This window comes from Scleropages formosus, chromosome 9 (genome assembly GCF_900964775.1).
Source record: "Scleropages formosus chromosome 9, fSclFor1.1, whole genome shotgun sequence".
Taxonomy (NCBI): Eukaryota; Metazoa; Chordata; class Actinopteri; order Osteoglossiformes; family Osteoglossidae; genus Scleropages; species Scleropages formosus.
Window position 1 is genome coordinate 12,951,149 of NC_041814.1, and position 15,630 is coordinate 12,966,778.

The 15,630-nt window shown below is 43.5% G+C and overlaps 1 protein-coding gene across 4 annotated transcripts in view; it reads right to left on the bottom strand.

Moving 5' to 3' along the window:
* Positions 1-1,159: 1,159 nt before the first annotated feature.
* LOC108923512 (SUN domain-containing ossification factor-like) overlaps positions 1,160-15,630 on the bottom strand; it is a 34,413-nt gene continuing 19,942 nt past the window's right edge. For 2 of the 4 annotated variants that reach the window (XM_018734296.2, XM_018734294.2), the window contains 17 exons: positions 15,266-15,390; positions 15,088-15,155; positions 14,661-14,768; positions 14,419-14,524; positions 10,789-10,809; positions 10,561-10,616; positions 9,616-9,707; positions 9,271-9,336; positions 8,655-8,738; positions 7,412-7,517; positions 5,822-7,078; positions 5,576-5,663; positions 5,338-5,442; positions 4,859-5,013; positions 4,637-4,728; positions 3,544-3,599; positions 1,160-3,023 (listed from right to left, as the gene is read on the bottom strand). In XM_018734296.2, coding sequence (XP_018589812.2) covers positions 2,646-3,023; positions 3,544-3,599; positions 4,637-4,728; positions 4,859-5,013; positions 5,338-5,442; positions 5,576-5,663; positions 5,822-7,078; positions 7,412-7,517; positions 8,655-8,738; positions 9,271-9,336; positions 9,616-9,707; positions 10,561-10,616; positions 10,789-10,809; positions 14,419-14,524; positions 14,661-14,768; positions 15,088-15,155; positions 15,266-15,390 — 2,963 coding nt within the window. In that variant the 3' untranslated portion in view covers positions 1,160-2,645. The remainder of the gene's footprint in view (positions 3,024-3,543; positions 3,600-4,636; positions 4,729-4,858; positions 5,014-5,337; positions 5,443-5,575; positions 5,664-5,821; positions 7,079-7,411; positions 7,518-8,654; positions 8,739-9,270; positions 9,337-9,615; positions 9,708-10,560; positions 10,617-10,788; positions 10,810-14,418; positions 14,525-14,660; positions 14,769-15,087; positions 15,156-15,265; positions 15,391-15,630) is intronic. The other 2 variants (XM_018734295.2, XM_018734297.2) reach the window with 2 other exon arrangements.

Genomic DNA, 15,630 nt, shown 5'->3' on the forward strand with positions numbered 1-15,630 from the left:
TTACTTCAGCGCGGCACTATGCTCAAAGGCAGCTGAAATGGAAAGCAGCCCCTCTCATCGAGCAGTTCCGGGGGTACAAAGTCCGCACTGCTGATTTCATCCGGCGTTAGAACCTGTTCTTATGACGCAGTGAGGGAGGCATTTGTCAAATGAATGTGCTTTGCTGTGGTCCACACCAGAGGCTCCTTCCCTGCGACGGACTCTAGAGACTGTTTGTCTGCTAGAAAAGTTAGCGTTTAAATTGCAAGGTAATTTGAGCGAACACTGAGGTATCTACCCAGCTTTTCGTAACTTCTCCAATAGTACTATTATGAGCAACCGTGTCTGGTTCTATACCAGTGAATTGACTAGTATAGAATCAAACACGGTACCACGTTTGATTGTATACTAGCAAATTCATTGGCGTTCTCAGAACCGAACCAGAATATCTGCCCATCTGTTCACAAGAGTTGAGCGCCCACAAATGACAACATCAAAAGAACAGTTCACTCATCCCCAAAAGAAGAGTCAAAAAGGCACTATGATGAAAGTCAGTGTTTTTATTTAGAAATTCACAGTTTCTAATGGCACTACAACTCTGTAGTTATACTTGCTCTTGTTCCACAAGTGCTGTGCAGCTCATCCTTACACAAAATAAAATAGAGGTGCTCCCCTGCACCCTCCTGGGACTACTGGGGTGCCACATGGAGAGGAGAGCTCAGAAAGGAGAAAAAGCACTTGACACACAAGGTACAGTGAAAAACAGAAGGCATGAGAAATAAAGTGCACACTGAGCTTGTGGACCAATAGAGTCACTATTCACTGTCACAAGACAGAACATTCAGCAACATTCAACCATCCTCGCAGATGTGCGCTCAAGAAAGACACATGAAAATGCTTTACTCTCACCTGAACACACAGCTTTTCATACTTTCAAACACATTTAAGGGTACAAAAGTGAACATGATTTAAGATGCATCACCCACAGGCATATAAATGGGACCATTCTTAAAACTGCTAAATTGCATTCAAAGCCAGTTCTGAATTTGTTTATTAAATACAGCAACTGATCTAACTATCAGCAACGGGAATAAAAATGACTGAACCAAGGGAATTATTCTTACACTCTCCTGTTCCCCGCTCATTTATCACTGGTTGACAAAACACTGATGACAAGCCAAAAACTATTCAAAAGGACAGACTTCTTTCAACAAGGCGACTAGTGGAAAAAGGAGAAAGGACTTTGGGAGTGCTTCAAAGATACAGGACTCAGGGAAGCTGTGCCGAGTGGAACCAAACGAGTGCAAATGCCAATGTGCTGAACTACAGAGCTTATCAGGAAACGCAAAGGAACCAAGGGCTGTAACAAGTTTGTCCTTGCACTGTGAATTGCAACCCCTGATGGGCCAGGGACAGAAAATGTACAAGAAGTGTCAAATACTTTCTGGCACATACAAGTCTAATTTTTACTGTAAAATCTTGTATTCCACGGCAGTTGTGTATAAAGCAACAACAGCTCCATTTTCAAGGTAAAAACAGATTTGACAAAAACAGTGTTTCAGTACCATGCTGTGTGCCATTATTCTGGTCATTACAGTGGACACAAAAATGATCTTGGAGGAATTTCCCAACAGTAAATCTCAGGCAGGGAGACATGCGCAACACTTAAATAAATAAATACATAAATATAACCATTGGCAGAGCCAGACCTGCAAGGACCTTTCTGTTGACTGTGACGTCTTCACACAAACTAGTCGAAGCAACATTCCCTCCCCCACACACCACTGTTGAGTTGGGTTTGCTGGATTTCAGATGTGGTGAGGAAATAAAATCCTGTTTCACATAAGGATGTGAGTGTTGATTACAGGGCCATTCTTGACTTGCTTAAGAAGCATACAGAATGAATGAGTCACATGCTCGGTAACACTTTCAGGTTAAAGGAGGACTAAATTATAGTAAGGGGCATGGCAGTATATACTCCCTTCCACAATCACCCGTTGCACATTGTTGCTTTAAGAGGTTTGGGTTCTAAATGCACGAAAAAAACACTGGTCCCACAAAGAAGGTAGTTTAGTGTTATACTGAAGGAAAGGAAATGAAATGAGAAAACCAAAGAAAACAATGGACCTGTCTTGCTGCACACTTCATGCCAATTTGAGTAGCTTTATATATCTCCAAAACACAGAAAGGCTTCCGGGCTCTTCCCTGCCTGCTCTGTCTGGACTCCCATCCTGCTCACCGCCAGCTGTAGCGCAGGACTCCAGACGCTATGCATATTCCATCCAAACACTGTGCTAATCCTGTAGAAAAAATCCAACCACGCTAAAATGATCTCCTCTTATTTTTTTCCTCTTTTTATAAGAATGCTCTCCTGAAAAGAAAAAAAGATCTTCAACCTATCAAAGCTCTAAAAGGGACCAAAAGGCACATAAACAAGAGGTTTCAAGAGCGCATGTGTAAGGTCAGGGGAATCACTGTCCTGTGCTTGCCGCCATGATAGTGGAGGATCTCTCAGCCATCCCCAAGCCATGGCCGGCAAGTCCTGTTCACCTCCCCATTTCTGCCCCCTGTCAGTGGAGGGGATTCCACTCAGGTGAGGGTGAGGGCCAGAAGAGGAAAAACAACAGAGAGAGGGTGGTCGAGTGGGGGTGGTGATGGTGCAAATATCAGACTTGGCCCGAAACCGCTGTCACCCCAAAGGTCCCGATGCCCATATCTTTGCTTCCCTTCATAATGTCCTCCAGAGTTGGCAGCAGCTCCCGCGTGCTCCGGCCCTGCTCATTCAGCCGGGAGCGACGGCGCTTGAATGCCTTCTTCTCCATCCGGGTCATGGGCGCAGGCTGGCTGCTGGAGAGTGGCTCGTCTGAGTGACAGGAGCCTTCGGAGCCACCCTCGGAGGTAGGGTCCTTAGAGGGAGGTGGGCAGGCCTCCCCCGGCGGCGGTGGGGTGCCATTGCACTTAGGCCCTCCGTTAGCTACTAGCAGCCCGGGGACGGAAGGCTTCAGTGTCTCCACCTTGTCGCCCTTCATCTTGCATCGCTTCTTCTGAGTAGGAAGAGAGAAGGCGTCACAAAGGGTGCAAAGCACTAACAACAGGAGTGAATAAATGAAAATTCTCAAAAGCAACTTTATCCACATCTGTGCTTGACAGTTTGTCACACAAGTAGCTGTACAGCAGATATGTCACAGACTTTAAGTACAGAAAGAAAAAAAAGACAAAAACACATGAAATCAAATGAGAATGATTAACAACATCTTGAACATAAAAGTTGTTTTGATCAAGTTGAACACCAAACAGGGCAGGAAATGGGATGTTCCAAGGAAAATTAATTTGGATAAAACCTCACTCACAAAACAGTACAGGTTACACAAGGATACTCTACTCTACTCCAGTCTGTCCTCACCAGTGAGACACTGGCAGCAACACAAGCACAGAAGCAGTTAAAGCTCTACTGGAAAGCAGCTGACCCACAGTTCAACAGAATCACCAGTACATGAGCCTGACAAGGAAGCTGCAGCCAACCAAAACACCAGTAGGTAAATGGACCTTTAAAGTAAACTGTACCTTTTTTTGGGGCGAAAACCTTAGAGGTTCTACAATGTACAAGTCATCTGGACCTACTAAAGAGGGAAAAAAGGGATGGAGGTTAAATGATGGTATGGGAACACAAGCCAGTTCAAAGCATGAGCTGTGCACTTGCAGGTAGTAATTCAAATTCATTTGAAAAGACAGAAAAGCTGTGTAAATATTCACCTGAATCCATTAAATGCCCTCTGGACAATTTTAAATGAAATTAAATAAACAGCGTGGGCATCATAATGTGCACATTCACGCAAAGCTGCACAGAATGACGAAGCCTTTTCACACATTTCGGCCGGGTAAAGTCGACCCAATTTGTTGTTACTACTTGCAAATGTGCTACGTGTGCCAGCCAGGCAAACCGTGAGCTAATTAACCTGTGATTTAACCAAAACGATGTCTGGAAGACAAACCAGCAATGGTAATTGCACAAGCTCTTGAGCACAACTGTGGCATGAGGCAAACGTGAGAGACAGAAGTAATGTTTCATGAGAGACTGTAAGCTGGAGGTTTCTATCCTCCATCCTTGTAGCTCAGCTGATAGTGTTATGTTGTAGCTGGGATGGTACTTGGAATGACTGTGATCAAATGATGGAAAATGGAAAATGAACCTACCCTTCAGCATCCTGGCTTCCTTACATTAATGCAAGTAATAAACTCTTCTCCCCTCCCCTTGTACTTGGAATCAAATTTTTAACTTTGTGAATGTTGGGAAACAAGTTCTTTGTTCCAGTGTACGATATCCTCCTGAAATCCAGCCATTTCAAATTTCCAAAACTGTACATTAATGTGGGGTCCTAATGCACCTTAGCACATGTTTGGGGTGGGGCTTGAACAACATTCTAGAAATTCTACAAACATAACCCTAACCCTTTTTTTCTGGGTCTCAGGAGGATCTCTATCATTTCTTAGATCCAATGGATTTACAAGAGGGACGACACACTTTACTGCACAGAGCACAAGGGTAACAACGAACTGTGTGTGAAAACACAGGTTAAAGGTCCCATTTGCACAGGGCAGGGTATCATGGCAGACTTCACTTTCCAGGGATTACAGCGAGTTCTCTCAGCACACTTGCCTTCTGAAGGGGGGAACTGGAATGACTTGGACCGCACAAGAGGGCATGAGACTCTCCGCTTCAGACTCATGTCGTCATATGAAGAGAAGCACCTGAAAGGCAGACAGCACAGTTAAACGAAAAGAGCATTGTGACCGGGGAGGGAAGGGGAACTGATCAAAATCATCAAAATTCAAAAAAATTAAGCCACGCCTTTCCTAATGCACACTATTTATAGGGTACCTCTTGGGACTGGGATAGTGGTTGCTCTTGGGGAGGGAAGAGTTTGAGTTTGGGGGAGGGGCGGCAGAGCCTCGGCAGCACTGGATGCACAATAGGAGGCTGAGTGACAGGCACAGCACCAGGGACACCACCAAGTAGCTCTGCCGGTCTGACACCTTCAGTTCAAAACAGCACATAGAAACATACTCAGAACAAAACAGTCAGCCAAAGACACAGATGCAGTCCGCAGACAGGCAGAGGTAGAAACAAGTGTCTGGAAGAACTGTAATGGTTAATTAAGGCACTCAACTGATGCCTAAAGGTTGCTGCTTCAGCCTCTACAAATCCACAGGAAAGGTTGAAAAGGCACATCTTGGGACGAGGCTAGTGTGTGTAAAATATCCTATTGCAGTCAGTCAGTGTGAACAAAAATACCTTAACCACAAAGAGTACAGTAGGGAGCAGAGACCAGAGCCAGGGGCCTGCAGCATCCTCATTACCTCATTCTGCAGTTGGCTGACTGTGAGGGACAAGTTCAGTACCAGCTGTGTGACATTCTCCAGCTGACTTTGCAAGGCTTGGATGGATTCAGTCTGCCTCTGATCCTAAGAAATTAAACGGAAATAAAGGAATCTTACTTGTCTGTCACACCTTTAACTACTACAGAACTTTAGATACTTTGGATCCTCGTTGGGAGGGGGGCACATATGAGGACTGAATGTTTCAGAGACTCATCACCTGCTCCTCTGCAATCCTGGATGTATTCTGCAACTTTATAATGGTCTTGTTAAAGGCCCGCTGCATTTCCTCCATCTGCTTTCGATACCTGAGTCAGCCGACAGATTTCAGTCAGACATTCAGACGGACAGGAAGAACAAATAGACAGGTGGAATCTGTTAAGTGCATTCTCATACATCATTTAAGTCAGTCAAGTTCTCAGTGAAGTGCATGTTTGCCAACTGCCAAGACACATACAAGTCTCACCTCTGGCTGAGCTCCTCTAGGTAGCGACTGCTAAGAGACATATTCATCTCCAAGGCTTTGATGCGGTTATTGAGCCTCATGAAGACAGATTCCTTCTGGTTGGAGCCGTGTACCTGGTTGCCGTTGCCATTGCTGTAGGTTAGCTCAGAGGAGTTCTGCAGCTCAGCATAGAAATCTGTGGCAGTACGAGGTAGTGGGCCACTGCCAGAGGTCGGTGTCAGAACACTGTCCTCCATGGGTTCCTCGACTTTAGGCTCCAGGTGGAGCACTGGCGCCTCGGAGGGCTCCACCACAGGGCCAGCTCTGGGGGGCTCTTCTGACGCTAGCTTATCAGCATCTGTCTCAGGAAAGGTGACTGGATGATCAGATGGATTAAGGACATCAGAGACCTGGGTAGCTGTAGGGAAGGACTGAAAGGAATGCTCCAGCATTGTGTGGGATTGTGGATCAGGCTGTGTGGAGACCAAACTGGGGTGCTCCACCAAAGAGCTAGGGGTGCTGCTGGAGGCACTGCTGGTGGAAGGGCTTCTTCCATCCAACTGAGTTTCGGGGACACCGTTCAATAATCGTGCACTCGTGTCAAGATCAGCTCCACCAGAAGTCTCTGGGATTTGCTCTGTGGGTGTGACCACAGGCAGACTGGCTTCAAAGATGCTGAAATGGGGAAAGGAAGCTGTCTGGCTTGGCTCAAGCAGGGTTGGCTCAGGGGCAAGCCCCACAACGTCCTTGGCGAGGGGGGACAGCGGGACAGAGGATGAGTCCACTGTGATGACCACTTCCTCTTTCGGCAAAGAGTGCCCCGTTTCCATGTCTTTCTCCATGTGTGACGGTAGCTCCTGCTTTGACGGTGAGGGGGGAGCATTTGGCAGTGCTGGTACAGTGTGGATCCTGGCCTGAGAATCCCGTCCCTTCCGGTGGCCACTGCGTGCACGTTGCCGAGCCACAGCTACAGAACAGCAGCGGTGCAGGAACTCCTGCAGGGTGGCAACGCAGGACAGGGCAAATAGGCCACCACACTGTGTGAGGCTCTCTTGTTGCCGCAGGTCAGGGCCCCGCTCCTCCTTTGGCTCTTCTTCTGACTCCTCCTCCTCCTCCTCCTCCAGGAGGGTGACCGTTGACTGGCTGGGCTCCTCCTCATCTTCCAGCACCAACGTCACAATGCGGCTCTCTTCTGGGAGTGCTGGAGCAGGGGACTCTGTGACAGCCATCACTTCTTCTTCCTTTGCAGAAGGGCTCAACCCCAAAGTGTCCAGTTGACTGGGGAAAAAAGTGCAGTGAGACAATAACTAGCATCTTTATCCATCTCAAACATTTTTCAACTCTATAATCCCACTTGCACACATTCTCACAAATATTGAAGTACAGTGTGCTTTTGTATGTCGACTGCTTTGAAAGAAAAACAGCCCTTGATCCTCACACGTGCAATGCAAAGGACACAGCTTTAGGACAGGGATAGGAGCAAGAAAGAGTTCTTGAAACCAAGCATACTGACAGACCAAGGAAAAAAAAAAAAAAAAAATCCATGAAACAGTGTGTAGGCTGTTAAGTCCCCACAGGCATAATGCTGAATGACGCAGGTCTGACACCTACCCTGAAGGGGAGGAGGGGGCGGGGCTCGGGGTGGAGGGCAGGCTGGACCTCAATGCAGAGTCTGTGGACGTGATCGTCACATTCTCCGCTTCAGTGGAAAAGTTGGCTGTGGGGGGGAGTTATGTTTCTTCAGAAGTAAAAACTAAACACACATAAAAAAAAATAGTAATATTTCACTCCCTTACAATTAACAAAGATGTGCACTGTGCAAAGTCCCTCACTGCTGCATGCCAAATGAACATCTGGAGCCAAATCAGATCAAAAACAGTCAATGTAAAAAAGCACATGGGGGTCAGTGAGTGCTAGGGAAAATAGCCACCACACATCCATCTGTTCCCCATTAGGGCTGAGAGCGAACCTAGTCACGTTACCAATTAGCAAACATTTGCTTATGGCAGGTTAAAAGCATGAAACAAAGAACATCCTTTATGCTGAGGGAGAAAAGATGCAGGAAGTTAAACGGTTTATGCTGCTCCCTGTTCCGGTGATCTTACAAGTGACTGAGGCAATGCCAGCTCCAAGATGTGATCTAAGAAAGCAGACTCCAGTCACACCTTTGTAAAGCAGTCCAAAGACTTGTGTAGCAAATGAAACTAGAGAGCTCAACTCAAATCATGTTTTGCTGCACTAATCCATTTATTAAAGATATATATGGCAACAGTTCACAACAGCTTGCTAAATAGACTGTAAACAAGCTCAATTAGCATTTATTTTTTCTACAACTTTGAAACGAATACTTGTAAGGAATAGCATGTGACAGAACCAAATCCAAATAATATTCGATAGCAAGCCATAGGAGAACAATAATAAAACTCCTCTGCCGTGTTCTCCAATAAAACAAAACTTGCCAGGTTTCTGTTTTTTCAGATTGTGGAACCTGGTATCCCACCATTATGAAAGCTTTTGCTCAGTTTCATAATTACCGCAATATCCCTTCATTACTGCAACAGACAATGGAGAGGATTTAGTAATCAGCAGCCAGGAATGCAGAAAATAAGGAAAAACCATCCAGAACAGGGCCAAGCTTCATTCTATCAACACAAATCTATTTAGCTAACTGCTACAGGGCAGTAGTTAAGGGAAAAATGCTGACAGAGCAGTTTCTGATCTTGTCAAAAATCAGTGCACGCAGAGGACTGCAAAAATTACGCAAGTAGATTTAAGACAGAAATTACCAAAGTGTTCCTACACCCACCCAGAACTGAAGAGGGACTGTAAAGGACTATAATGTGTATTCTGTTACCTTCTGCATCTGCCCCTTTTTCAAGCTCTGGTGTTGCCCCCAGCACATTGGCAGCAATGTTGTTGACCATGTTCAGAATGGCATCTGCAGGGTGAACGGACACACGTGCAAACACACACATGAACACCCTCTCCTATTAAACTGCTGGCAGAGCAGGCCCCAATGATAAGCAGTTACACCACTGCAGGCCTCCAGCGTACAAAAACCACAGAACTGGCAGACCGAGGGGGGCCCACAAAGAGAACACTAGGGCTGGTATATGGAGTCGATTTATTTTTCCCCAGAGGAAGACACAGTAATATTTTGGAAGACCTCAATCCACTGGAGGAGGGGCTGAATATGCAGCTGACTCAGCCAATAGGACTGAGGCACTGTGACCTCCCACTTTCATCCTACTGAGGTTCTAACAGTGGACAGGATCAGTGTTGCCTACAGCTGTTTGTAAAATCACACACATCCTTTTATGCTTCTTAGGGAAGCAGCCTCTGTATCCTACTTCTTTACAGCCACAGAAAAACAAACTAACTTTAGTCAAATTTGCATTCTTTGGTTGCTATGCTACATTCAGAATTATTTCTTTGGTTAAGCTGTCAGAGATGGCTCTTCCCATGCTTACTTGTTGCCGATCCCAAGAGGTTCTTAGAAGATTTGTCTTCCATTGGTACATAGCCAGGTGGGTAATCTGTAGAGTGGAGAACTTGTACTTCAGTGTGTGTACGATCCGTCTGATAGCTCTGCTGATCACTTAAAGCTGGTGGTACAGTCATGAGTTACATGTACCACCAGCTTTAGCTGATAACTTTGCCCTGGGCAACTTTCAATGTCAAAACTGTTACAATTATGTTATGGAGTTTAGGGTAACAATCACATCATAACCATAGATTAAGCATTTATGTAAAAACTAACATTTTTAAACATGTTAACACAAACAGTAGACAAACTGTTGACTTAGTGGACTTACCATAGTCCTCATCCAGGTATTCCAGTCTCTCAGAGGCATACTGCGGTTCTGCTATCTCCTCATACTCCTCCACCATACTGGTACCAAACACTCTGAACGGGAAAGATGAAACGGTATTTTTATATGCATAGAATGCCAACTATGCAAATCCACAGATGAGCACCATGCATCACTAACACAGGCATTGTTGAGGCACCCTAGTCTTCTTCAACTAATCACTCCGTAATCAACAAACTCTGCAGCGAACTGCAACGAACATTGAACTGATGCGCTGAGTGACACTGGCAAACGTCCTCAGAAGTTGTCAATAGCGCCCTTGGCCTAGTCTATGGACCGCAGGAGACAAAAGGAGAAATGAATTCAAGTATTCTGCAAGAGTAAGTAAAGCTGAAGTTGGTGGTTTGGGGCAAATGGCCAACTTCAGCCCTTCAGTGCCAGAGAGGTCCCTGACTGTTATGCAAGTGTTGTCTAAATTAACTGCCATGAAAGTGTCAATTTAGTGTGCTGCTATTCTGTCAAATACTGCATTACTGGCCAGAAAGCACATTAGAGAAAAGTACAAACAAACAATTTAGAGGAACATCTTAGATGACACATCCACTAGGATTTATTTGAACTCGGTGTTCCACATCTCTTTTGCTGCTTCTTCCACTTTGCGGTTTTCAGACCAGTTTTTGTTCAATAACAGTAAACAAAATTAAATGAAACCATATGCTATATTCTCAGATACTATCAATACTGTTATTCTTTTAATTATTACGTTTTTAGTAGCTCTCATGGAAATCTGCCTTCATTCAAGAATATTGTGTTAATAGAAGTGATTATTTGTACAAGCAGTTTGCAGCTTTTTATTATTCACAAACCAAGGTCTTTAACTCCTTTACTGTAAATTCTGCTGAATGGAAATGATTTTAAAAACTTGCCTTCAAATCATTACACTCTTACCTGATCAGACTCAGGGGACAAAAGTGCTCAGATCCAAAGTGGGAAATCAGTTCAACCTAGACACCAACGATAAAAAGCTTAAGAAATGGGAACGTCACACTAATATTCATTTATAGTATTAACAGTGTAAACTGTAATTTTTCAGTGCTTCACTGCCATGCATTAATGGTGCCACCAACATTCCCTACGACCGTGCACCGAAAACCACAGAAAAAGAAGAATGCTAACCTTTATGTATTTGATGAACATCTGAAGCAAGAGAAACAGGGCAGAGAGAAAAACAGAAAAAAGAAAGTTAAAAAAAGGAGACTTGAGACATGCTGCAAGGAAGTCAAGCAATTTTGTTTCTTACCGTGACAACACAAGCACTTCACAAAATGAGGCAAAGGGGCAACAGAAGACAGGAGAGAGTGAAAGCAACATACATGCTCATCTGAAGAGAAAAATTTTGTGCATGTACAAGACAACACATGCTAAGAGAAAATGAAAGCCTTGTCTTCCAAACACTGCTTCAGTTGGCAGGAGATCAATTTGGGCAAGGAGTGTTACCCCAAGGTCTTGCTCCAAGGCAGAGCAAACCTTCAGCTGTAGAAAGCTACAGTATACTTTTTATTAGTCTTATGAACAGCACTGGGTCACAATGTAGAGACAGGGACAGCACACTGAGAAACTGCAAATATGTCCACATATATAAAACAAAGACAGAATGTCAAATAGCTGCAACATTTCACAGGTGTGATCATGTAGCACTATGTACTACAGTTTGTTCCAGGTCATCCAGACATTCTAGATTTTCTCTGAATTGTCATGCAAATCAAAATTAATTTTTCAAGGAAAGAAAACTCAACACTATTTATACACACATTTATAGAGCGAACCTCAGGTGTATAAAATACATCTGATTGCCAAGTACATAAGAATAGTGAGACTATGTTTCATAACTTCATCAAAAAAAGGAATCTGGGTTGCAGTTTACAGGGGAGAAATAAAATTTTTCCTCAAAGGTTTTCTGTGTGACTGGGCAGACCCCATTCCAGTCAGCTCGCATCTCATCACATTCCCAGAATAAATGTATCAAAGTGCCCAGGGAGAGTTTACATTTAAAACACAGCTGAGATGTCTCTGGGAACATCCTGCAAAGTTGCAAAGGAGTGAGGTACATTCTCTGGGAGAGCTCGAAGTTTTGTTCCTGGATGCTGACGGAATTGCAGGCAGGGAAGGCTTTGGCACATATAGACGATCATTTTTCATCACTAAACCAAGCGATGGTCATATTCCTACGTCTCCCTAAATGCATTCTAAGTGCCAGTATCAACACTTATGATATGTAATGCAGAGATCATACGCTTTGAACTCTTGTTACTTTTGTCTGTAGCCTATCCTCCTTTTCAAGGGCTCTAATAAGATGTAGTAGCTGTAGATATCTTTAGAAGTCCAAATCGGGTAAACCAAAATTATTTCTTAGGCACCTGAAATTGACCACTTTTTTATTTGTTAAAAAATAAACATAACATATCCAATGCCAATTTAGATAACCACTTGTGGAGCCCATTATGGGTAACTGGGGGAAATTTGCACTGGCAAACATAATGATGGTATGTTTGAGATCCCAAATTATCTCTTAATGTCTGTCCAAACTAGGTGTGTTGAATATGACAAAGTTCTCAGGTAAGGATGGAATCTTATGGAACATCTGACAATGTCAGAGACCTTAATGATCTTGGGTAACTCAAAACTGACTAAATCAACCTGGCGGCGCAGCAGGTTTGGCCAGGTCCTGCTCTCTGGTGGGTCTGGGGTTCGAGTCCCACTTGGTGCGCCTTGTGACGGACTGGCGCCCTGTCCTGGGTGTGTCCCCTCCCCCTCCAGGCTTGCGCCCTGTGTTGCCGGGTTAGGCTCTGGCTCGCTGCAACCCCGCTTGGGACAAGCAGCTTCAGCCAGTCTGTGTGTGGCTCAGTAGTAAAATCTCTTATTCCGTGCAAAAGCCCTACCACTTTCTTTCAGTTGGAGAGTTGATTATGGGCTATTTAGTTTCAAAGAAATGTTGAAATCAACATACCTATTTTCTTTTAAATCTGGCCAATTTGTAAAATGGTAAATTTTTGAAGAGGCATTACAGCAGAGGTCAAATATTCATCCTAACAACATTAATTCTCCCAAATACTGAAACTGGTAATAGATCCATTCAGCTTTATCATCTATAACCTGCCTAATTAGTGGTAAGCAGAATAGTTGTATTGTATAGTGGTAATCAGTAGTTGGTCTTTAGCAACTGATAAAAATCAGGTGTGATTTTTTTTTTTTTAAAAAAGATACCCAAAATCACAAACTGCCAATTTGAAAGGATAATGCTAGTCAGAATGAGCAGTGTAAACCTGCATAATCAAAGATTTATAGACATTAATTTTACAGTGTGAAATTTTAGTATATTAGTATTTAGTATATTTAAGTATCACCTTTGGAACTGCTGTGACTGATATTTGAGGGTTAGCCAGGTACATGAGCACATCAGGAGCATAGAGAGAAATAGGACAGGTCCTCATCTACTCTTATACCAAACATTTCTCCTAAGAGCTTTTATTAAATTTTCAGTCATAAGTGCAAATAGCAAAGGAAAAAGCAGTAAACTTTTAATTTAGGATGCTCAAAAATCCAATTCATACCATCAGGTTGCTGTGGATTCAAAATTTTGATTCTTCTTTGAAGGCTGTAACCCACATAGCTAAATACATTTTAAAAACAAAGTCACAGCACAGATGGCAAAGAACACTAGAAGAGACAGAATACATTTTGTTTGACAGAGGGGGGGAAAAAAAAAAAAAAAAGATTAGTATCAATCTAGAAGTGCTTGAAAAGCATTCCCCCTTACATGAAATTACTTCCAGCTCTTATAAAGCATTTGCAGAAAAAACACAAACACACATTCTTAAACTATCAGAATGCATATCCCTGGAATTACCCTGGCATTGCCTGTTTTCTTAACCAAAATTTAAAGGTGTAATTTGCTGAAAAGTAGTTTGATGATTCAATTTTCCAATAGGCTTGAAAAAAAAAAAAAAAAAAGTTATATTACATTTACTTATTTAGCAGATGCTTTTCTCCAAAGCGACTTCCAAAGAACTCTATGTAGTGTTGTCAGCCCACACACCTTATTCACCAAGGTGACTTACACTACTTACACTGGGTCACTCATCCATACACCAGAGGAACACACTGTCACTTACACACTGTGGGGGAACCTGAACAGCATGTCTTTGGACTGTGGGAGGAAACCCACACAGACATGGGAGAACGTGCAAACTCCATATACGCTGAGCAGGGATCGAACCCACGTCCTTTCGTACCACCCAGGCGCTGTGAGACAGCAGCACTACTCGTGCCACCGTGCCGCCCAAAAAAAAACAACTCTTCTCAATAAGCAACACTGATCAGCTCTTTTTTACTGCAAGCCACATGTTTAGTTCAAGCAAGGTCACCAGTGATATTATCCGAACACTAACTGTGCAGCAGCATGTGGTCTTTGAGCTTTCCATGTGACAAGGACAAAAACACTCCAGTGCATCAGGGATTAAAAACAAGAGCAAAATCTGCCACTGAAGAACAAAAGCAGATTCAATTAGGACCTTGTCTGCTACAGGGCAGTACTACATGTCTAACGCATCCTCTCTTGTCTGTGCAGTCCTCATTTAGCTAGTCTCTATAAATTACTACCACATGTTATGATTTATCTGAAAGGGCAACATCCACCTGCTCCCTCATGCATATAATCTAAGAGATCTCTCAAGAAAGAAGTCCCTAACCTCTCAGATCTAGGAAGAGGGTCTCTATTGGTTTGAAGGAGTGTGTACACAGCCCTACCTTCACATATTTGGCATACAGCTGTTCGTCCAGAGGAAAGCTCTGCACTGTTCGCTCGTCACGGGCATGGAATGTGCCCAGCTTGATCCACTTGTTGGTTGGATATCTGCAATTCCCAATGTATGATTTTTTTTTTTTTTTTGTTTTCTGTAAAAATCTCTCCATTATGACTAAGGCAGATGCACCAAAATTCAACAATTTCACATTGATTGACAGAAAACACAACTCAAAAAACAACTAACCTGTCACTGATGGAGACCAAAAAATCTTTGGGAGTGGAAGAGAAGAGTTCAAAATTTGCGATGTCCAGCTGTTTGACTTGAATAGGTTCACACAGTTCAATGACAAACCTGTAGAGGCCAGAAAAAGGAGTAGGACGAGAACTAGGAAAACAGAAGAACTGACCCGTGGCACTCGATCCCCAATACGGAGCTACCTCTTAAGGAGAATAACCATTAGGAGAATTACTGGCCCATCACAATATCTGTCACATGTATATATACACAAGCCTGCAGGCATATACATACAAATGCATATGAAATCACATGTGGATGAAAGGAAAAAATACATAGTTTGAGAAGGGCCAAAAATGAAGGGAAAAAATAATGCAGTCAGCACAGTTCAAGCATAAAGTGGCAAAACAAGTTTCAACAGCATACAATGACTCACCAAATCTTGGTGCTACAGGGGTTTAACATGTAAAGATCCATGTTCTCCATCAAAATTGCAGAGGTGCTCTGTAACAAAAACAACAAAGTTGCTGATAAAGTACAGCAGTTAGGTGAAAACTAGTAGACTTGACAAGATGGCTGCTGCTCTCTACATGCTCAGAAGAACCTGCCAGTACCTTGGCCTCGGCGTTGGCCGACAAGATTTTGGCCCCACACTCGACAGAGGCATAGTTGTTGAAGTTCTTCTGTACCTTCTTCACTGTGTGTGAGCTTCCGCTGGAGGTGGTATGCAGGGACTGGCCTGCCAGAGAAACAGATGATGCAGGAGCTCACAAAAGCTCAACATTTTTTTTTTTTCCTCCCATCACCAGGTTACAAAGACAATTGTGTTTTTGGGTACATACAGGTACGCATGATGTGGAATATTTATCTGTTTTATAACAGTGAAAAGAAAGGCATGAGAAAGACACAAACAAACAAGGAGGCCCTTAACCTATCAAAAAGAAAATAGTCAAAGAGTCATCTAATCCATCGGTGGGTT